At 52.2% G+C, this 22177-nt stretch overlaps 4 protein-coding genes across 4 annotated transcripts; 2 read left to right on the top strand and 2 right to left on the bottom strand.

Annotated features, from left to right (window-relative positions):
• Window positions 1–204: 204 nt before the first annotated feature.
• B0T26DRAFT_869848 (NACHT domain-containing protein) lies at window positions 205–2335 on the bottom strand (the record flags this gene model as incomplete). The annotated part of the gene is made up of 1 exon (XM_060447898.1): window positions 205–2335. The coding sequence occupies one exon, from the start codon at window positions 2333–2335 to the stop codon at window positions 584–586; it is 1752 nt and encodes a 583-aa protein (XP_060301763.1). The 3' UTR covers window positions 205–583.
• A 2202-nt stretch (window positions 2336–4537) lies between these two features.
• B0T26DRAFT_187420 (uncharacterized protein) lies at window positions 4538–5912 on the top strand. Its single transcript, XM_060433655.1, has 2 exons — window positions 4538–5680; window positions 5764–5912. Exon 1 carries the CDS (start codon window positions 4713–4715, stop codon window positions 5535–5537), a length of 825 nt encoding a protein of 274 aa, XP_060301762.1. The 5' UTR covers window positions 4538–4712; the 3' UTR covers window positions 5538–5680; window positions 5764–5912.
• A 3333-nt stretch (window positions 5913–9245) lies between these two features.
• On the bottom strand, window positions 9246–10127 carry B0T26DRAFT_598841 (peptidase S8/S53 domain-containing protein; the record flags this gene model as incomplete). The annotated part of the gene is made up of 3 exons (XM_060435675.1): window positions 9246–9617; window positions 9708–9770; window positions 9867–10127. Coding segments are annotated over 3 exons (696 nt in total), but the record flags the coding sequence as incomplete, so codon positions are not given.
• A 3919-nt stretch (window positions 10128–14046) lies between these two features.
• Window positions 14047–14624, top strand: B0T26DRAFT_620469 (uncharacterized protein; the record flags this gene model as incomplete). Its single annotated transcript, XM_060436066.1, has 2 exons — window positions 14047–14206; window positions 14308–14624. Coding segments are annotated over 2 exons (477 nt in total), but the record flags the coding sequence as incomplete, so codon positions are not given.
• Window positions 14625–22177: the final 7553 nt, after the last annotated feature.

The raw sequence follows: 22177 nt of genomic DNA, 5'->3' as shown, positions 1-22177 counted from the left end.
TGTTCCTACATCTCTATTAGTATAGCTCTCTGACGGTAGTAAGTTATACATACGAGTAGGAGCTTAAGCTGTCTTATAGCAATGACACCCTCCGACATAGCTTGGAGTAAGCTAAGAGCTTCGAGCCAGTAAAGGTACTTCTGCTCAAGGAAGGTCTGTACCGTATCCAGTGTGTTACATTGCAGCATGTCTTTGTCGGAAATCGAGTCGCGGAGATGGCTGACCCAGAAAACGCATGAGTACCGTAATGTGGCGAGTGGGTCTGAAGATGGCGTTTGAACCTCGTCGATGAATCCCGGTGTCTTCAAACCGTACATGTCGCGCTGCAAAACCGCAGACATTGCGCTGAGAGATCTTGAGAAGATGATATGGTTTACATCTTCCACCCCCAGAGGGAAGACCCAGTTGAAAGCATCTCCAGAAGCTTGGTGCGTAGCATCGCCAAGTAGAAAGTCCTTGGCGGATTGGTGGACGAAGTAAATAGTTTGTTCTCGTAAGATCAAGAACGAACCGCAGATTTTAATAATCTTTTCCAGACGATTTTGATGTGTTGAAATACTATCCGGCAGCTTGACGAGAGTGGTTAGCTCCTGGATGCTGATGGGCCGGTGAACGATTGCGACGGCGGCAAGAATGTGCTTGCAGATAAGTGCATTTCTGGATCCTTTAATTTGATGCACCATTCCTGCATATAGATCATCCCAGTTGGGAATGTGTGCAGCGTCTCGAGGGTGTCCCAATCCTGAACATCCGGGTCCTCGAGCGCCTGACAGACCAATGCCACCCAGAGAAACGTACCGTTCGCTTTGGAAGAAAGATAAGCTACCACAGTAGCCTTCGTTTCGATGTCGTATTTCTTCTGATGCGATAGGTGAAAGACTTTGTAATCGATATATGTGTTGACGGCAGCGGCGACGGATTTGGCATTCAGCTCGAGGCTCAGCCTAGCGTTCTGCGCCACCATCGCCAACTGTTCCTCAATCTGCAGCCAGTTGCGACTTGAGACAATCCACTTGACCCGAGAAGATGCACATGACATTTGGGTGACCAGGTCGAGAAGCCGCGGTAAGTCCGTCACGCATTCGTCAAGTGCATCGATGATTAAATAAGTCGTCTTCAACACCGGATCTTGCAGAATAGCAGTGAAGATCTCGTACAAGACAACCCACGTGTTCGTTCCCTCAAATGTGCTTCTCCCAGTGAGATCATACTGTTTCCGTACATGTGATATAAGTGCTGGTTGTTGGCTGATAAGGAGGTAGATTAACCCGCGTAGAACTGCGGTGGCGTTGTTGATGCGTGAGTCGGTAGCCTGGCAAAAGAAGAAGGATAGCAGGCAGGATGGGGCAGACATCTTCAACTCGTCTATGATGCCGCAGAGCAACATGGTCTTGCCCTTACCGGGATCGCCTTTGATCCAGAGGAGCCGGTTGTCTTCGTCGTCGCGCCATTGCTGGAATTGGGCGTTTCTGAGCACCCACCGGTACGAGTCTTTCAAGAGGCCGCCCTTTGCCGTTTCGATACGCTTCTTGTCGTGGCGTGGGTCGGTAATACACAGGTCGGCGAGACAGCGAACTTCGGCCTCATCGAAGGGTTGCTCACCCTTCGATGCTTTATTGATTTCCTCTCGTAGCCGTCTAAATGCCTTTTGTTTTCCCTCGCTGTAGATAAGCGGTAACTGGACGTCGAAGATGCCGAACAGCGAGTATGCCATGTCTTCCTCACGTGTTGTCGTACGTTTCTCGATCCATGCCATTCGGTCATCGATACTGAAATCAGATAGAAGACCACCTTGGAGGACCTTGAGAGGAATCCCCGTCACGTCGTGAATAACTTGCTCTAGAGCCGTCCTATCCCCAAGATGCACTTCCTCCCTAGAGAAGAATTCGACTGATGTTGGAGCAATGAGCTCTTGAAGAGTCCACCCGCGGGTGAACCACCTGCTTGCTCGGAAAGCCGGCTCCCAGATGGACTTGTCATTAACGTCGGGGGAAGTGATCGAGACATCCATAAGATAGGTGTAACATTTGGTTGCATTGCGGTACCAACGAAACATTGAGTTGATCGCCTCCTGAAGCTCGACGCTGTTTGACTTATCGATGCAGCATGTGTCGACCCAGAAGAATCTCAACCCATCGCGCCAGGCTTGATCTCCGCAAAATCGAATCTTGGCGTAGCCTGCTTTATTCTTGCCTGTAGCATCCATCAGGTCCCTAAAGAGGACCTCCCCGTCGCCCCATGTGTGTGAAAGTATCGCATACGGCGGAATCTTGTTTTTGGGGAGGTCCTCCGTCAAACGGACCTCGCCGGTATCGTCACGTTCCAGTAGTCGCATTGCATAAGACCGCTAGGGTAGCTATTCAAACGAATTTTCGGCAGTGGGAAATGGCGAGCAGGCGCCCGACCGGACGGCTAATGTGCGCGGGACTGTCGGTACAATTAATCAGCAGCTGAAACTGGCGCAGCTGCCAGATAGACGAGAAGTACCTACCGTAAGTAGCCGTCGGAATTCGTAGCGTGAATCTCAGTCGGTGATTAAGGGCGTCGAATGCGGTTGTCGTTGTCGTTGTCAACTGGCCATTGCCCAACCCCGCACGTTGGGCGTTTTGTCCGCATTGGCGTCTGTCCGCCACGCGCCAATCGCGCATAATTTGAAGCATCGCCATTGGCGGTATTTCCGCTGGTGTGAATCAGAATCAGGGCCGGGCAGCACCCTCCATGTGTCATTGCACTGTGAGAAATCACATAAACGTCGGTGCAGGCCCTATTACTTGGTGCTACTTCGTGGTACTTGCGTGTCAGCGTATAAAAGCAGGGAATGTCAGCCGCTATTGGCGTCATATTGTACTTTGATGTTCTCAAGTATTGCTGGTCCGTGCCCAAACATATCAGAAGAGTGCAGACCGGACGCCGGTTTCGCTCCTAGCTGTATAAAATTCTTTAATAACGAGTTGGTAATTAAAAATCTATTATATAACGGGTACTAGCTAATGAATTACTAAACAATAAAAATTAAAATATATGATTATTACTAACCACTCGACTGTCAGGGTCGTCTGTCTGTCTGTAAGAGAGCACAGGCTCTGCCAGGTTGGGTGGGTTTGTGATGCGGGAATAGTCTCAATCGCGCATGCCAATTGATGACATGCCCCGCACGCGCAGGTGGCACGTGCGTATCAGTAGATTACATAACACAGCCCCATGGATAGTGAGGGCAGTGTGCCACGGCAATATACGGGCATAACCCCGCGACCAGGCACACCTTCCATACTTCCAAAATGTAACCTTCTACACTGCGCCCTTTTTCCCTATCAAATGGTAGCAGCGACTGCACGCATCTAGTGACAGTCACCAGAGTACCGTGAGTACTAGAGTTCAATTCTCGATGTATTTTTTCTCATTCGCTTGGTCGCGATAATCCGTCAAGGAGACGCGCCAAAACCCTGCCTCACGGTAACCCGACCGGGGACGTGAAGTAGCCGACCTCCCCTCTACCCTCTTAGGCGACTGTTCGCAAGAGCACAGCCAACCGTCACTGCAAGCAATTGAATAATCCTCGGAGATCAGTTGTCCTGCGCCTGGCGGGTCAGTTCGCGGCATCGTCAAAGCACCGTGTCTAGGCACAATCCACTAGCGACGCGATCCATTTAAGGTCAATCGCCATGGCAGCCACACGCCCGACCGTGGGCGGCTACGAATCTGACCTGGGCGACGACTCTCAACAGTTCCTTGATCCCGACAACCCAGATAATGCCGATCCTAAAATGTCCGTCCTAGGTCGCTATACCAACCTCCAGCCCTCTGTCCAGCAGCAACTCCGTCAAATGGACCGCGCTAGAGGCCCTGGCACACCAGCCAAAAAGCTCCCACCTCGGGATTCCAGGACCCTATCGGGGCAAGCCACCGAGCTGCTCACCACCGAGAGACCTGTTGCACAGCGCCCTGCCGAGTTAAAGAATAACATTTCCTCCCTTACCTACCTCGAGAACCTCAACCAAGGCGTCCAGTGAGACATGGCCCAGCTTGGCTAGATAGTTGACGACAAGTTCGATCAAATGGCCGGTCAACTTCATGATGTCCTTGATCAGTCAACGCGGTTAGTTAATCGTCAAGGCCAGGAATTTAAGTCCGAAATGAACCAATAGCGCACTGAGTTCCGCCTGGCCAACGACAACCTGTCCAGGCAGATGGATCTCATTCTCAAGGCCATCAGGTCCCAAGACAATGACGACGCACATATCGACCCTACCCGACTGTTCAGCCTGCCGTCTCTCAGGCCCTCCCCGATCCTTTTGACACAGCTCGTGCGCGCAGTGTTCCCCCTCAGTCAAGCGCTCCTGTGGTGGATTCAAACGTCATAGGCATCTCAAGCGGGCAAGCCCAGCGCTTTTATACGACAGACCGCCTGAGTAACCCAACGTTCGCTATCCAGAACCCCACCCCCACCACGGTCAACGTGGTCAGCCTCGCATGAGCCGTCCCGCCCACACTGCACCAGCAGGGCTTCCTGATGAGCATGTCTTCGGACCACTCCCTTCTAAAGAGCTCCCCGCTAGGCACCGTCAGTATATCACTCCCCCTCTCCAAATGGGACACCAGAGTCAGCCTCATGTTGGTTTTCAAGAACAACAGCCCCACCCAACAGACGTCCCTCGCAGACAGTCCCGTCAATCCTCGCACCGGCCTCCCAATGCCATCCCTCGCCTATATATATGCCGACCTACCCCGGCGGTCCACCGGACGGCGACGACAATGACGGACCGGACTTCGGTTCCAACCGTCCCCGGCACGGCTCGGACTATAGAAACTTCGGTGGTAACGGTCGGCGCCTAGACCACAACACGGTATCATATGCTGGAGGGCTAGTCAATACTTGGGACAACTTGCCTGTAGCCCGCTCGGCAGCTCCGTACCGCATCAGGCGTGAGAAAACTGGCCAGTTCAACCCCGACGAGGTTGACACCAGCGGCACCGGCATGATCACAGACGGCAAGAACATCACCTTCACGGACATTTATGCCTTTAAACTTCGCGTCAAATCTTTAATCGAGGAACCGGCAACCCATGACGAAGCGGCAGCCCAAATTGCGTCATTCTTCCAGACGCTTCTGGGAGGATCTGCCCCGTTGTGGTGGACCTCCGAGCTTACCGTCGAAGACAGGTTTGGGCTCCGTAAGGGAGGATTGGGCCTCATGATGAAGGCCCTTATTAAGCAATACGGTCCCGACATCGCGCACTCGACTGCCGAGTACAACAAAGGCAAGTTGAGAGTTGAGGACGTTGATGAGGATCCCAACGCAGTTACGCGTTGGATTCAGCACAAAGTCCGGTATGCGAAGTCTGCTGGGATCCTCAACCCAGATAATAGCAACTGGCTCGGTGTCCTTACCCAGGTTTGGGCGCGATTCGACCTCGCCATCAAGCGTGTCATTCCGCCTCCCGATGAAGCTGATTCCCTCGCCGACTCAGCACTGCCAACAACTCAAATAAAGTCAACTCAAATAACTCAAATCAACTCAAATAGCCAACTCAAATAAGCCATTTTTGAACCCAACTCAATTCAAATCGACCGGTTATTTGAGTTGGGTTTAGCTCGGATATTTCCATCGCTTGGGCCCTTTTTGGGCCCAGTTTCCCTGCATTCCTGGGCTCAGGGCAGCATTTGGCCATGGCCAACCTGGTAAGATCTGGGGCTTCCTGGCCCAGGGAAAAATTCGACTGGGCTGACCTGGTTTTCTGCAATGCCATCGACCTGCGTTGCAGCGCTGTAACTATCGCCAAGTCAACAAGCTTCCTTTCCTGCCTTCCTGCTGCGAATTCGCTGCTTCCTCGCTTCCAATATGCGAGCCTCGACTATTAATACCGCGGCCCTCTAGTCGAACAGCCCGCACGCAGAAAAACGACCGCTTGACGTTTAAGACCGTACTTCCCGAATTGCCCAGCAGTACCCTCGCCTGGCAGCGATCGACCCAGCGGACTTGGCCCACAAGGAAGTGAAGGACTGGCCCACAATAAAAACACCAGATGGTTCCTTTATACCAGAGTTTTGGGTAGGAAAAAGAATAGCAAGATCGTCGCAAATTGGCGGGCATGGTGACTGGCTGGCCAAGGTCGTCAACAACGCAGTAGAAGAGGGCTTATACTGGTGGGCGTGCCACTATTGCAATAAGACCTTTAAAGCAGCAGCGACTTCGTCAGCGACTATGCACCTCAAAAGTCCGCATCGTGAAAGGTTGAAGGCTGAAGGGGTGGTGTTGAGCGAGGAAATAAGAGGCAGCGGCTACTACAGTTAGTCCAACAACAACTGAGGGCAGTATTACTGCCTCACAAGCTCACCCTACGAGAGAGGCTAATTATTAGCGATGATCCTTCGCTTGAACCTGCCATTCAATATCGTTCAACAACAAGAATTTCGCGATTTCTGTACTAACTTGAACCTTGATGGGGCAGCTGAGGCGCTTCCTAGCTCACACACGACGATTCGGACGTATTTTGGCGATCGGTTTGATGCCCAGAAGGAAGTCCTACGCCACTGGTTATCAGCATCGCCATACAAGAAGCACCTTTCCTTCGATATTTGGACCTCACCATCGACTATTTCCTATATGGCGATCTTTGTGCACTACGCTGATCGCGACGGCGCCCTCCACCACGATTTGTTAGCGATACCGCACATTCACGGCTCACACAGTGGCCAGAATCAGGCTCTTTACCTCACAAAGGTAGCGAAGGAATACGGTATCGAGGACTCGCTTGGTTATTTCCAGTGCGATAACGTGGATTCGAACTCTTTGGCGGTTAAATTCACACTTCGCGCCCTGCAAATTGGCCTTAGCGATCAGGAACTCGAAGAATTGGCCCTACAGCGTCGGCTACGCTGTTTTGGCCACGTTCTGAACCTCGCCGCACAAGCCTTCATTCTAGGGAAGTCAACCCACCTTGATCGAGCCTTTGACGATGACTTCAACGGTCAGTTATCGCTTGAAGAAGAAGAGGCCTTACTAGCAGGTTGGCGGAAGCAAGGGTCAGTTGGTAAGCTGCATAACGTGGTGCACTTCATTCGCAGGTCGCCACAACGCCGCGAGACTTTCCTTCAAATCGCGCGCGGCCAGTTGAGTGAAGAAGAGGCTCGCGAATTCGGCTCTGTAGTTTTTGATAGGAATATCGAGGGCTTACAGCTTTGTGGCGATAATTCGACGCGTTGGAACTCGGTGTTCTATATGATCCAGCGCGCAGTGCGATTGCGCGCCCAGGTCGATTTTTAGTGCCATCGCTACCAGGGCGAAAAAGACCCCAAAAAACGCCCCCCCACTGCTGACCTGTTGGAACCCTCTGACTGGCATCAAATTACGCTTGTTTTGACTATTCTTGAGCTCTTTAGAAGGATCAAGAAGTGGTTTGAAGGCAGATCAGCGAGTTTTCCTGAAGTTATCGCTACAACAGAGTGGCTGACTGATCACCTTGCTCACCAGTGGCGAATTCTGCACCAAAATTCCGAGGCGCCAACAGAGTTCACGGGTGGGCCTGTGTACGCCCAGCCAGAGATCACAGTCGCTAGCCAACAGGCTCAATCAATCGCCCTTGACGACGACGACGATGCCGACGACGATGCCGAGCCTTTCTTCTCTGCCGCAGCGAATTCGCAGCGACCTCGGCGCAAACGGCGGCTTCCTAGCTGGCTAGCCGACTCGGTCATCGACCTGCCGCGGCGCCTGCCGACCGGCCAGGTTATCCTTCCAGTCTTTGAGTTGGCCGACGACCTACCTGCCCTGCCCTCCTCCCCTGATCCTGACGACGATCACGTTTCCTTTGTACGAACCAGCCTTCAACTGGCCATTCAGAAGCTTCAAGAATACATGGGTTGATGGAAGAAAGTCCTGCCTACTAGGTCGCTATGCTCTTGCACCCTGGGCACAAGAAGAGGTGGATGGATAAATGCCTAAGCCCTGACAGGGCTAGGAAGGCATTCGCTGCCTGCCGTGATCTTTACCAAGCCGAATACGCCGACCTTCCTGTGCCTACAGCGCCGCAGCCACCAGCCCTGTCAGGCCCAGGCAGTCATCTTCGCTCTTACGACTACTACGACCCGCCTGAGGACCTGGGCCAGAAAGACGAGCTGGCTGAGTACTTTGCAGAACCTGTTTGGCCAGTGGATGACATACAAACCTGGTGGTTGGCTCACAAGGAACGCTGGCCTCGATTGTCAAGGATGGCTTTGGACCTGTTGTCGTACCAGCGATGTCATCTGAGTGTAAGAGGGCCTTCAGCCAAGCCAAGCTGGTTATTGGCACGAAACGACATTCCTTGGTCGACGATACCATCAATATCCCCATGTGCCTGAAGAGCTGGGGCTTGTTTTAAGGGCGTTGGCTAGATTCAGCGCTCTTTTCTGGTCTAGGGAGTCAATTCGGGGCTAAATTTGGCTAGATTTTCGTGTTTTTTTGGTGTGTGGCAAGTTCCGTCAAATAAGGCCAAATAAAGCCAACTCAACTCAAATAGGGCCTCAAACCAACTCAAATACAGTATTTTGAGCTCAATTCAACTCAAATATAGCTTCATATTTGAGTTATTTGAGTTGGTGGCAGCGCTGATCGAGTCTGGTCTGTTACTTCTGGCGGTCAACGTTGCTCTGGACTTTGCAATGAGTGGCCTTGTTGCGCGACCAAGAGGCGCGGGGCTTGATGAGACGGGACCATGGATGTTAGCCACTCGCTCGCTGTATGGGGAATGTCCTATAAGCATTACGAGAGTCTCCAGAGTCCAGGCTTGCTATTTAAGCTCGGCTTCCTCTCGTCCCATGTCCATCCATCACCTCAATATCCAGAGCATCTCAATATCATCTCATCTCAACATCCAGAGTAAAGCTGCGGAATACCGAGCGCAGCGAGCAGCCCGCTGCAGGCGCCCCCAGAGGGCCGCCAGAGGCACCGTTCAGCGACCGCTTCCTGACTTGCCAGATAGCTTATTTTAATTAATTATAGAAAACAACGCTCCCCCAACCATTTCTACACCCCCTTCACAGGAACCTCATTTCGGCGTCACAAATAATCATACTTGAACGCCTCCCGGATCCGAGTCTCCAGATGCTGCCGCATGGTCATGGCTTTGTGTTCCACGGGCACCAGCCACGGACGCAGCAGCCGATACTGCCCGGTGTCGTACGACAGCCTCCTCAGCACGGCCGCGATTCCGCGGCGCGAGTACAGCCACTCCTGCTCGGCCTTGCTGACGTCACTGAGCGAGTGGCGCGCAAACTCAAGGAGGTCCGCTGCCAGTCCCGCGGCGATGGGCGTCGCAAACGACGTGCCCGACTTGTACTCGTACTGCAACGACGACGACGTGGCCCCAGAGGGTGGGTACCGAACATAGGCACCCAGCGTGATAAAGTTGTCCTCGCCGGCGACGGGATCGGGGCTTAGCAGGTTAGCCTTCTGCCCGTGCCCATCAGAGGCGTTCACGCAAATGACGCCGGACATGCGGGCCGGGAACGCCCGCCTCTCGAGGGGCCCGCCGTTGCAGGCGGCGGCGAAAACGATTCTCGCCCGCGTGTTGGGTTGGCGGTGGCGCGCTGAGGTAGGCGTTTCGGCGTCGGTGCCAGTGTCAGTGCCAGCGCTAGTCTCACCCCCTATCGAAGAAGTAGGTTTCTTCTCGGGGTCCTGCGGCCGGAGCGCGCGTAGAATGGCCTGCTCAATCTCATCGTCATCCACGTCTATGCCAAAGGAGAGTGAGATGATGTCTACGTCCCATTCCGTGATGGCGTGGTCGATTGCCTAAAGAAGCGGGTGGATTGGTGGTTTTAGCAACGACGGTGTGACCCAGAGATAGGTAAGGTACAATTAAAATTGGGTAACGGGGGGATTACGTACTTGCACGATGCCGTGGTACCCTTCCTTGGGGATGTCCTTCCCCTCGCAGACCTTGCCGATGTACAGGTGAGCTCTCGGCGCCACTTCTAGGAAGAATCTTGCGACAAGGGTGCCATGGCCATTGGTGTCACGCCAATCGGTTTCCTTCCCGACCCAAGAGCGCGTCTCAAATATCCGCCTGTCCCCTCCGCGAAGCTTGAGGCAGCGCATGATGTACGATTCCCGTTCGTTAATGCCCGAATCGAGGATTGCAACTCGGACAGGCCGTTGCCATGGAGAAAGATCTAGGGCTAGGGTTCGGGCAGGGCTGGGCAATGCTGTGATAACCGTCTCCTTGAAGCGTTTGATGTGGTTGAAGTACTCGGTCCCCGTTCGTATGTCCCTGTTGCATTATGTCACATCGTCAGGCTGAGAATGCTTCTAAGTTCTAAGAGGCAAGATCCAGAGGGGTAGGTGACTTACTCGTCGCTTGGTTTCATGTCTTTATCGTCAAAGAGCGTGGCGACTCCTGACTCGCCATCAGCGGCTTCCGTTATTTCATTCTGGGTTTTTTGGGCTGTCTCGGCTACTTGAGGCGGTATGAGGGGGTCGAGCTCTGCGTTGCCCCCCGAGGACTGCTCGTAGAGGAGGCGCAAGGGCTCGACAACATGTTCCCACAGCTGCGTCCGCTGATCCTCGACATTTTTACCCACGAACACGTCTGGTTCCAAGCATGTGCCTATAATTTTCTTCCTTTCCTCGTCTAGCGGCCCTGTCCCAGGCTGCCGGTAGGCCCTTTCAAACAAGCCTTTTGCCGCGTGATAGTCGGCGTCGGCTGTTGGCTGTCCATCTACCGTGATATCGACCTTGCTCCAAGAGTCCTGGATGTCGACTTTCAGGTCAATCTCGAGGAGTAAGATGCCCAAGGCCAGTATTTTGGGGAACCCGTGACATCGAAACCCGTCGTTGCCGCTATGGGCAGGCACTACATTGAGGTCGGCGTGGAGAAAGGGCTTGTCGACGCAGATTGCTGGGTCTGTTTGCCTCCTTCTGTCGCTCTCGTACATGAAATGGACCGACTCCTTTGTCCATTCCCGCTCCATCCAGGGCGACGGGTAGAATCTCCACACGGCCTCAGCGAGGTGGTAGCTGAGCAGCAGACGGTGCTTGAGCGTAAAGTCCTCGGTCTGCAGAAACCGTTTCAGAGGGACGCTGTCCGAACTTGCTGGGCTTGTTCCGGATTTTGTTGACACGGATTGTTCCCTTGGAGACCTCGAAAGAGAATTGTTTCATCTGCCGATTTTCAATGAGGGCACAGAAATCCTAAAGAAAAAGCCATCAGTATCTAATTGAGTATTGTTCCTAGCCATAATTACCTAGGTGGTCATTTTACTGAAGACAATGCAGCATACCTTGACATTCCATCCCATGTCTTTGGTGCCGTCTGCGGGATGGATGTCCCCCTTGGAGATGACATACGGAAATGCATCCTGATGATGCGACTTTGTGGTATCCTAAAATCTTTGGGTGTCCTGGCATGTTAACCTCCTCTTATAACCGGAATGATACTCGGATGAGATGTGGGATGGTGGTTGTGTTTTGACTTACGTGATCACCTTTGTGGACGTGGGGATTGTGATCTCGGTATCCTGCCATTGGCATCTATCTTTCTTGGACGGTTTGTGGGGGTAGTCTAAGAAGAGAATTCGGAACACTGCTTGCGAGTTATGCGATTCGTCGCAGCGTTTGAGGTGTATGTTGGCTACAATGGACTTCGCTCGTTTTGCTTTTGCCTCTGCTGCAGTTAACCCTCAGGTCAGATAACCCCATTCCACAACGGGTGTCTGTACTTACCAGGATCTTCCAGTTTGTTGCAAATGAAATCCTCAATCATTAACTGGTATAATCTCTGGAGCTCCGAAGTACCATGGCCGGTGTAAGGCGCCACGTTGTTGCTAACTTTGTCGTCTTCATCGTCCCCGGCACGAATTGTAGCCGCAACTCGAAGATATTGCAGAGGACTATTCCGATCACTGACAAACTTTACAAGAACGGAGACAAGACCCATCTTGGTCTTCTTGCCTATCTTGTCAAAGTGCTTCAGGCCGCTTAGATACTGCCGTCGTGGAGCCTGTCGTGTTGAGTGAGGGTTTGAAGACGGGCGCAGTTCTCCGGATTGAAGTTCTTCAGGTCGACACTTTTGACTCCAAGGCGTTCAGCGGCCATGGGGCCGACACGACCGACCACAAATCCTCGGATATAGTAGTTTGGTATAGTCAAAGAATTGTCGCAACCGGGAAGCCCGGGTGAGTTCATGCCAACCCCGCGCTGGCGGCGCCCTTCAGCCATTGCTATCAACAACCCTGTCATTCTTAGGGCTCTCGAGAAAATTTCGGGAATCGAGCTGCCAGAGTCGCCTTGCATGTACGTTCTCGTCCCAATGCACACATTCCTGCCACAGCCCGTCTCGCAGATAATCATTCGAGCTCAAGCTGACCAGGGACCCACAGCATGCTTTGGCCATTCAAGGTGAGCTTCAATGAAGCCGACTCGTCGTTAACAAGCAGGTAAGGCCGGGGTACTAAGTAGTTGGTCAGCTTATCGTTGGGTTCAGATTTGAAATCGAAGGGGAGGCAGAACGCCTGAGGAACAGAAGGGACGAATCTCCACCTGTCGATCTCCCAGCCACTGGCTCCCAACCTCAGCCGAGCAAAGACATGTCAGAGCTTAACACGGTCGGAGTTGGGCAGGCGGTAGAGCGTGGGTACCTCTTTCCACTAACCCACCCCGAAACTAAATTCGTCTAATGGACATGATTCACGTGCTAATACTTTCTTCATCCCGTGTAGTCCTAGTAACGCTGATGAACTCTCACCTGAAAGAGATTTTCACTCTGGAGAAAGCTCTTAAAACCTGTGCTGTAGACACCATATTTTTCGATGCCCTCTGGCTCCTCCTCAAGCCCGGAAATATCGTTTTTCTTGGGCCTGACCAGCCTACGCAATCCTATTTCGACTCTAGACAGGCATCCCGGGTATTGTATGTCGAACAGCTTCCCTCGATATCATTGGAGGAGGACTTGGATGACAGTGGCCGCATTTTTCGTGTCCACTGCATGTACCTGGGATTCGACGAGAACTCTTTTCAAACAATGAAGACTGAAATCGAGATCAGGCCATACCGGGGCCAGAGAAAAATCAATCAGCTTCCCGTCTTCCCATCCGTTTATGCTAGCCTACCTGTCTCCCTTTCGGAGCTTGTGGTGCGCGGTGAAGCGTTCCTCAACTTTTTCTACGGCCCCGGTACATGTGTGGGTAGCACAGGCTTGGGCGGTCGCCAAACCTTCTTTATCGACTTTGAAGCGGCGGTACAAGATGATCCTAGCCTGTTGGAAGTACTGGAGTGTGGATTGAGATCCACGCAATACTCGGGACATATTTTCACAAAGGTTCCCGACTTCAAATTCTGGGCGGCTGAGAGCGACAGTTACACGGCCCTTCTTCTCGACGACAGACTAGTGGATGGGAGACTAGGTGATATCTACGGTCGATGCAAAGCGGTTTCGTTCCGCAGTGGCTCGTCACCTCCCGATTTGGATATTGCGCTCCGAATAGTTTCACCGCCGCGACTGCTAGCATTTTCGTTTCAAACCAAGAAATGGGGTAAGTGTACCGCTCCATATTGAATATCGATAATTACCGCCTAGGAGAACTTTGCAGTCCTGTACTTCTGTTAACAATAAAACTCATAGAGGTCTTGAACACTTTTCGATTCATGCTGGGGACGAGAAAAAATAAGAGCAGCAAATTAGACGCAGCCTCCGACCAGCCCATCTTGCCGCCTGACTACAAGCGAATCCTCCTGGCGGCTGTCAATGGCCGTCATGGCATCGTGCAAAGCCGGAGTCCGATAGCAAGTTTTGAGGCGGGGGTTTCCGATTCTAATCCAGGGCTAGTCATCCTCCTTCACGGTCCGCCAGGTTGTGACATGGTTTGTCGTCCCTTCCTCAACATATTTTCTCTCTCCAGTCAGTGTTAATTGTGCTAACTGGGACGGGGATTGCTGCTTAGGCCACAATAGTGAAAGGCGCGGCAGAGAACGCTAGTCCACGTCGCCTTTTATACCGAATTGTGAGCAGCTTTCGAGTCACTCCCTTCGAAGAATACAAGAATTACCTTGTCTAATTAATTAACGTGAAAAGACGTGCGCAGATCTCTCCTCACACCCAGAAACATTTCACAAGCAACTCCGCCGGCATCTAGCTCTAGCCAGTAGGTGGAATTGCATTGTCCTACTGAAAGATGCCGAAGTCTATCTATCTGAGAGGGACGAAAATATGGACCGCAACCGAATATTGTCAAGTAATCCACCCACCTTATTATCTCTGCGGCTTTCCAATGTGCAGAGCAGAGCTCCCAAGTTGATTAGGCTACCTGCTGACAACCAGTGTGCCGAGCAACAGTATTCCTAGACGCTCTTGACAGCTTGAGCGGAACGCTCTTTCTGACCTCGACCCGTGTGGGCTTGATCGATGAGTCTTTGAGACATCGCATCCACATCGCTCTTTCGATCCCGGAGCCGGACCGGGCAGCGGCAAGTCACATGTGGAGCGCGGCGCTACACAGCGTGAAGACGCTGAACTCATGGGAAGTAGACTACAGAGGCATCCTGTCCTGGGCCGAGGCTCGATACAAGAAGCGATCCGTCTCTGAGAAGACGTGGTCGAGTCGGCAGGTCAGCAACGCGATCGAAACCGCCATGGCTGTCGCGTCGTTCGATCACGAGAGCAGAACAAGCCGGTCCGCAGTTGCGGACGCTACAAAGGAAAAGGCAACATCTGGAGCCGACAAACCACCACGGCTGCAGAGGCGTGTCGTTCTATCTGCGAGTCACTTTAGCGTCGGCGAGGGTCTCGCCCAGGGCTTCAGCAGCTACCGTAAGTTTGCCTGCCTGCCAGTGCATGTCCCTTTTGGCACCTTAATCACCTTACCTAGGTACGTACCAACTAACAGAATAAAAACGCACAGTTGACGAGTGCCGAGGAAACGACGAGGAACGCGCAGCCGAGCTCCATCTCCGGGCGCCAGGTGGCAGACCTGAATCTGTTTCTCAAAAGTACAGCGACAGGTCACCGTCGCCGACGACGCATGGGAGGACGAAAACGGGGTATCGGGAGAGGCGTCCCACGAGATCCCGTATGTACGATGACGGCTCTGATGAGGAGGAGTACGACGACGGCGAAGATTCTGAGGAGTCTTCCGACTATGTCTCCCCTCCCCCAGTTGCTCCTCGTCGCCGCCACTCACCGCCGCAGGTGCGGGGTATTCTTAAACGACAGAATATTGCTGAGTACATAGGACAGACACCGGAGTGGCCGCCGCAGCAAAGATTGACATCGAAGGAAATATCCGAGCTGATGCAAGGACAGGAGTCGCAGCAGGTGGAGAAGCATCTGAGGGTCAAGTTACCTAGTTCTGACGAGTCCGATGGAGATGGGCAGTTGGACGACGACGTCTTGACAGACCCCGAAGAAAAAGGAGACCCCTTGAGCGATAACCACGAGTCCCCTGTGACCGGAGAAGATAAGACTGAGCCGGACGAGACTGAACCTAGTCAAGAGGTGGTTAAATATGTCAGTTACGTATAGGATTAGGTGAAGAGGGTTGTTAAGATGAGTTGGAGTTTTTAATACTAGGAATTTCGCGCTCTGAGCAGCATCTTCATGGCTTTTTCACTTGAGTGCCATATCTTTCACTATCTCCGAATTTGTTTTCGGCAAAACCTGATTAAGGTCGGTCACTTCGTTGTCTTCTGCCGCCGGTGATGGGGGCAGTGGTGGAGGTGGTGGTGGTGGCGTGGTTGGCCTGGCATCATTATTTTGCCAACCACTGGACGAACTAGATGAGCTGCATGGCATTTCGACTAGGAAATATCGTTCTGCTTGTCGTAAAAGTTAACATACTTAAACAACCTGCAGTGGTATCTGGAAATTAGAACATGCTAATAAACGTACTTCAAAGTAAGCCCCTCGGACGCCTAGGATACCACAGCGTCGAAGGGATTCTGGTACGGCAAGTTCGCGGGGGCAGGAGAAAGGTTGAATCCTGTCACGGCGCGCAATGGCCGTAGCAGTACTATATAGCTTACTACAGGTTGCAAGTTGTCAACTTGCAATTCTGGCATCCTTTTGGGGGTTCTAGCGCAGTGGTAGTGAGTGCTGCAGGCTGGCGCCGTCACAAATCCGGCTTTAACACAATCTGGGGCTGTGGGGCTGTACGAGCTGCGAGGCAACTCGAAAGAATTGAGGTAGAAAGATTCTTAAAAGCAAGCAACATATCATCTCAGTTTCCATAAAGCGCAAATGGTAGAGAGCCTGGAAAGCCGTACGTTTGTTATGGTGTCTGAACTCGAGCGTAGTGGTTATGTATTATTTTGGTTCAGCGCTGATGGACTAGATCTGTTAGCGAGGCAAGATTGTGAGACGTAATGTGTGCTTTAGGCGGCAAAGAGACAATAAGAGGTCTGTGAAGCCGGTGAGAACAGACTGGCGTCGTGTTTAACCAGTCCAGAGAGCACTTCAATGGCAAGTCGACTTGCATTGTCTGGGCACGGGAGTGATGACCAGACCAATTGCTAGAGTGTGTGTTGAATGGATGTCAGGGATTTTGGATGAGCTATTAGACCTTGTGTGAGGGTCAAATTTCCCCATGCAACTTTCGGCATGTTTAAGTACCCAGGCCCGCCGGAATTTGTTGTGACCTCAAGCTCGTGGTTATACGCATATGATTAGAGAACCAGGAGGAACAGACAGCGTGAAAGATACTAGTCATACGACGACCAAATCCTTAACTCGAATACTCAGGACGCAACCCCTATCTTCTAAAGAATTATGCCACCTGACAAATCTACATACTAGGTTTGCAATAAGGAAGTTAATCCTAACCCTATTCCTTGCTAAGAGCTGCGCTTAATAGCCCAAATAGTGTTGGCATCAAAATAGACGAGTAGTTGAGTTCTGTGGAAAATGCGAATACTTGAACTGCAAGGAGTGCGTTCCGGTTGATGGGAAAGGCAAGCTTCTAGGCCGAGGAATAGACAAGTACCGGAATTATTACCCTGCTGCGGGCGCTTGAGTAAATACTTAGAAGGTACCTGGCGGTCCGAAATGTAAGATGATGGATTCGTGTTCGAATGGACTGGTATGGTGGAGAATAGTGTACTTGACTTGGGCTGGCGAATCGTGGGCTTGCCTTGGTGTAGAAAATCGCGCCCCTACCAACTTGCCCTTAATTGTAGCGAATCATATACTCGGCGCGTCCGTTTGTGTAGAGAATCGTGCACCTGCCAACTCGTCCTGTGGTAAATCATGCACTCGGCGCGCCTTTGTTGCAGAGAATCATGTACCTACCAACTGGCTCTTTGGTGTAGAGAAATATGCACTCGACGCGCCTTTAATGGATTTATTGTGGTTCAAAGTGTTAGCAATAATTACGTGAGCCTCAACTAATTAATAAAGTATCCCGTATTTGGCGGACGATCTTTACTAAGACTACAGCGGCTTTCACTTCGCAGCTAGCCTGTAATGATTGGATATCTGGAATGGCGCCAGAAGCATCGTTTTGACAACGCAACACAGGCTTCCTTTACGCACGGAAACCCCCGGAAATGCAACCTAGCCCCTGACGGAAGGGTATGTTGCCATGACGTGGGAGAACCCTCCGGGATTGACTAACGGCAGCAATTTGGGGGTGTCACGAGCCTTGGCAGGGCAAACCATAATGGCCCGTACGCTCTCGGTACCCCACTATACCCCCGCACCCTCGATCGTACCTTTGTAGACTTTCCTTCTTTCTTTCTTTACTTTAGAATCCTAAGACAATGGTATAGCCATACTAGTGACTCTTCTTCCTAGATGCTGTTGACCGCCGTCACAGGGGGCCCCTGAAGTAGACGATATTAGGTGAATCAGATAGCCGAAGATGCTACTCTTTTCTATCTTAACATTCTAGGCAGGGGTGTCATTTCCTAGATCATTCATAAACGTAAGTCAGTAATGGGAACGTAATAAAAGCGAGATCGTATCAAGAACGGACTGCAGAAACAGGTGCATCTCTTTGCCAATATTAATAGGAGTGGAGTATTCTGATCCAATTCCGGGTTGGTTCGCGGTGGTTGCTCCACGTTGGAAATATGGCTGAAGTAGCAATCATATTGATTGGCGATGCATGTCTGCAGGAGTCTTTGGCTAGATTGGGATTTTGATGGAAATATCACCGCACAGTCAACTGCATGAGACAAGGCTGCAATATGGTCGCTGTATTCGTAGAATCTAAAGCTAAGGAAAGAAAGAAGAAAGGAAGTTTCTAAAGCTTGGGCAGGGCGCAGGGAAATAGGACGTGGGGTGCACGGGCCATCTAGTCTAGTGGGGTCCGGGTCGGGCCCACTATTCCAGAGTTGTCTGCACTTGCCGTGACAGGAAACATCCTACGTAGACAAGGCTTGTACATTGTGGTAAGTATACCAGCTTGCTTGGACTGCATGACCAACTGCAACAGGACCAGTAGGGAAGCTATATCCGCCTGGGCAGGCTTTTGTGAGAAGCACCTGGCTCTAACCGCTTTTCTCCGGATAGTCTTCGTTCAACGATTTAAGACGGACGGTCCCAAGACTACTACGGAACGAAGATTAACTCGCCACAAAAAGTAGGCATCGCAGTCCTATCTCAGAACTGAACTACAATCACCCTAGACACGCACCAAAGACGGCTTCAGACTCTGGCGCTCAGCTACCCGGATACGTTCGTTCCTCGGGCACTGGTTCAAGACAAGACTGGCTATCTATTACAAACCACTCGACTGTTAGGGTCGTCTGTCTGTAAGGGAGCACGGGCTCCACAGAATGCTGGGGTTGGTAATTATGAAGATAGAACAAAGGGCAAGCTCCTATCGCACGGGTAATACAGTCAAATCGGAATGCCACTCAAAATGTATGAGTGCAGCGAATGTGTATTGCTTGCTTGAAGAACCAAGCAAGAACTATCTAAGACCGTGGACACGGTCATCGTATTTATTTAATTATGGCGGGCCAGTAAGAGCTGCGCTCTTACTTGCCCGGCAGGAAGGAGCTGCCTGGTATTACAAACCACTCGACTGTTAGGGTCGTCTGTCTGTAAGGGAGCACGGGCTCCACAGGATGCTGGGGTTGGTAATTATAAAGATAGAACAAAGGGCAAGCTCCTATCGCACGGGTAATACAGTCAAATCGGAATGCCACTCAAAGTGTATGAGTGCAGTGAATGTGTATTGCTTGCTTGAAGAACCAAGCAAGAACTATCTAGGACCGTGGCTACGGTCGTCGTATATATCTATCTAAGGCGGACCAATCAGAGCGTTGGTCCTAGGTGATCAGTGCGGTCAGTGTGCTCAGTGCGATCAGTTCCCACTGATCGCCCTGATCATACTGATCGCGCTGACCGCCACGCTATTGGCTGCACTCCCGTGAAGCGGGGAACTACCCCGCTTCCTTGCGCCAGCCAATAGCAGGAGGCTCCGTGCAGCCTCCTGCGAGCCTGAACCAGGATCGTAACACGATGCCCCTCCTCCCTAGGCTTCGTCCCGAAGCCAACGACAGCTGGCGACCGAAAACCTTAGAGAGTGAGTCCCTTCCTCCTTACAACGCCCTAACGGCGTATGGCTAACCATGAGTTTCCTTCCTAAGAAAACGATTGCGAAAAGCACCTTACGTCGACACAGACGCGCTAACAACTACTCCTTATCCGACGAAGCTATGCCTTCCTGTATGCGGTGCCGCGAGAAGTCCCTGACCTGTCGGGCTCCTCCGAACGCCAAGCGCTGTGCTGAATGCACACGCGCTGGGAACATGCGCTGCGGTCTTGACGGGCCTGACTGTAGGTCTTCCTCCGACTTTGCCGGATTCGTCGTCCTGACATTCCGTCCAGACCGCGCGCTTCAAAGCGAGCGTGCTCTGATTGAGGCTGCGGAGGAGGAAGCCATTTCCTTGGACGAGGAGGCTGCATCTCTATACGCTGCGGCTGCCTCTGAGTTTGCTGCGAAGAGCGCGATCGCTGCCGAAAAGAGCAAATCCGCGACTGCTCGGCGCCGGCGCGTCCAGCGCCAGCGTGCTGCCTTCCAGGCCAAAATAGCGAAGATCTTTTCTCACGAGGACGCGGCCATTGCAGAGCTAGAAGAGGAGGAGCGTAACGAAGAGGCGCGCCTTGCTCCCGAGGCCGCCCTGGTCGATACTCCTGCTGCCGCCGACTGGGGACAGCCGGGGGTCGACTACGAGCTCGACTTCCGGACCCCTGAGCCTCTGCCTGCTCCCTCCGCAAGTGGTTGACCGCCACTTGTTTTTCCTTGTTCCGGGTCGGGTCTGACAGCGCGACTCCTCTTCTTATCTGCGTGCCCGCGTTCGGCGCCTTGGAGCTACCTTCGCGAGCTCCTTAGGCCGATCTGGATTTTGCTGGTGGAATTCTTGGATCTTTTCTGGGCAACTCAATAGTGAAACTGGTTCCCACGAGTTCTCCTCATTCCCACAGTCAAGCCACTTAATGAGATATTGAAGTTCTCCTCGTACGAGTCGTGAATCCAAAATCCGTTCGACGTCGTATTCTTCCTCGAAGTCTTCGACTTCGACATCCTCTTCCAGCCGTGCGTTCTTGGGTGCTGGTTCCAAAAGTGAAATGTGAAAGACGTTGGTCCTCAGCTTCATCGAGCTGGGTAGTGAAAGTGCGTAGTTGGAAGTCGCAACCTTTCTCTCAATTTTGAATGGTCCAATCCTCTTGAAGTCCAGCTTCTTACTTGGCCGTTTTGTCGTCAAAAATTTCGTAGAGAGATAAACTTTATCCCCCTCCTCTAGGCGAGGTCCCTCGAGCCTGTGTTTGTCGTAGTACTCCTTCATATGCTGGCGTACTAACTCGAGTCTCCCTTGGAGGTAAACGTGGAGTTCCTTAACCCGATCTGCAACCACTCTTGCACGGGGCGCGCTTGGTGCTTCCGCAGGTGGTCCCTGCCTAAGGTCCGCGTCGTGCTTGAAGAGGTTGAAGAAGGGTGTGGTTCCGGTAGCTTCCAGAACCGCGGTGTTGTAGCTGAACTCTGCGCTTGGTAAGAGGTCAACCCAGTCATCTTGTTCAAAGTTGACGTAGATCCTGAGGTAGGTTTCCAGGATTTGGTTGAGCCGCTCTGTCTGCCCATCGGTTTGCGGGTGGTGTGATGTCGAAGGTTTGCCTCTCGTCATCATTTCTTCCGTAAGACTCTTCCAGAACTTGGAGACGAATAGCTTGTCTCGGTCTGTGATGATCTCTCTTGGCCAACCGTGCTTGGACCCGATGTGCTTCCAAAAGACCTTGGCGAACCGTGCGGTATCCCAAGTCTCTTTGAAGGGTACGAAGTACGAATACTTCGTAAACCTATCCACAACTACCCAAACCGAGTCGTAGACCACGTCCGTAACTGGGTCCTTCGAGGGTGGCAGTTTGGTGATGAAGTCCATTGTAATTGAACTGAATGGATCTTCGGCGACTGGCAGTGGTTCCAAGAGCCCGTACGGCATGTGCCGTTTTGCCTTGCTCTTGTTGCACTCCTCGCATTCTTCTAGTACTTCCTTCACCCGTGTTCTGATCTTGGGGAAGTCGTACCACTGCTGGATTCTGGCGAGCGTCTTTGCTTGCCCAAGATGCCCGTTGAGCCTAGCGCCATGATGCTCCCTGATCATTTCCGCCTGGACGTCCGGGTGGACGTACATCTTGTTTCCGTACCAGACTTTGCCTAGGCCGTCGGTAGTAGTACCGAACGGAAGGTCTTCTTCTTCCTCTGGAGTAGTGACCTGGAACTGGTATTCTTTTTCGTTGGCCCAGTCTACTCTATAGACCATGCAACAGTCGTACCAGTCCTCGATCGGGTGGCGCAGCACGTCTCCGTCCTTCTCAAAGAGCGGTGGAGATTCCACTTGCTCGCCCTTGACCCGGTCGTCTGGTCTCCGGCTAAGAGCATCCGCCCTGGCGTTCTCTGTGCCTTTGATGTGGTGGATCTCGAAGTTAAATGGTGCGAGAAACTCTGCCCAACGTGTCTGTCTGCCGCTGAGTTTCTGCTTCTTGGCCCATTGCTGGAGGTTCTGGTGGTCGGTGTACACCTGTACGGGGTGTTCCGTTCCACTGAGGTATGGCTGCCAGTCCTCAAAAGCGTAGATGATCGACTTTAGCTCCTTATCGTGAATCTGCCATCTCTGCTCGGCGCCGTGGAGAGCCTTAGAGATGTAGGCGACTGGGTGCTTGTGGCCGTCATGCTTCTGCTTGAGTACTGCCCCCAGAGCATAGT

Source organism: Lasiosphaeria miniovina (assembly GCF_030549165.1).
Source record: "Lasiosphaeria miniovina strain SMH2392-1A chromosome Unknown B0T26scaffold_2, whole genome shotgun sequence".
Classification (NCBI taxonomy): Eukaryota; Fungi; Ascomycota; class Sordariomycetes; order Sordariales; family Lasiosphaeriaceae; genus Lasiosphaeria; species Lasiosphaeria miniovina.
Note: the sequence above shows the minus strand (reverse complement) of the source record. Positions and strands in the feature narration are given on the sequence as shown.

Bases quoted from the DNA above. Each gene is read 5' to 3' on its own strand.
- B0T26DRAFT_187420 (XM_060433655.1), top strand. From the start codon at position 4,713: ATGCCGACCTACCCCGGCGGTCCACCGGACGGCGACGACAATGACGGA.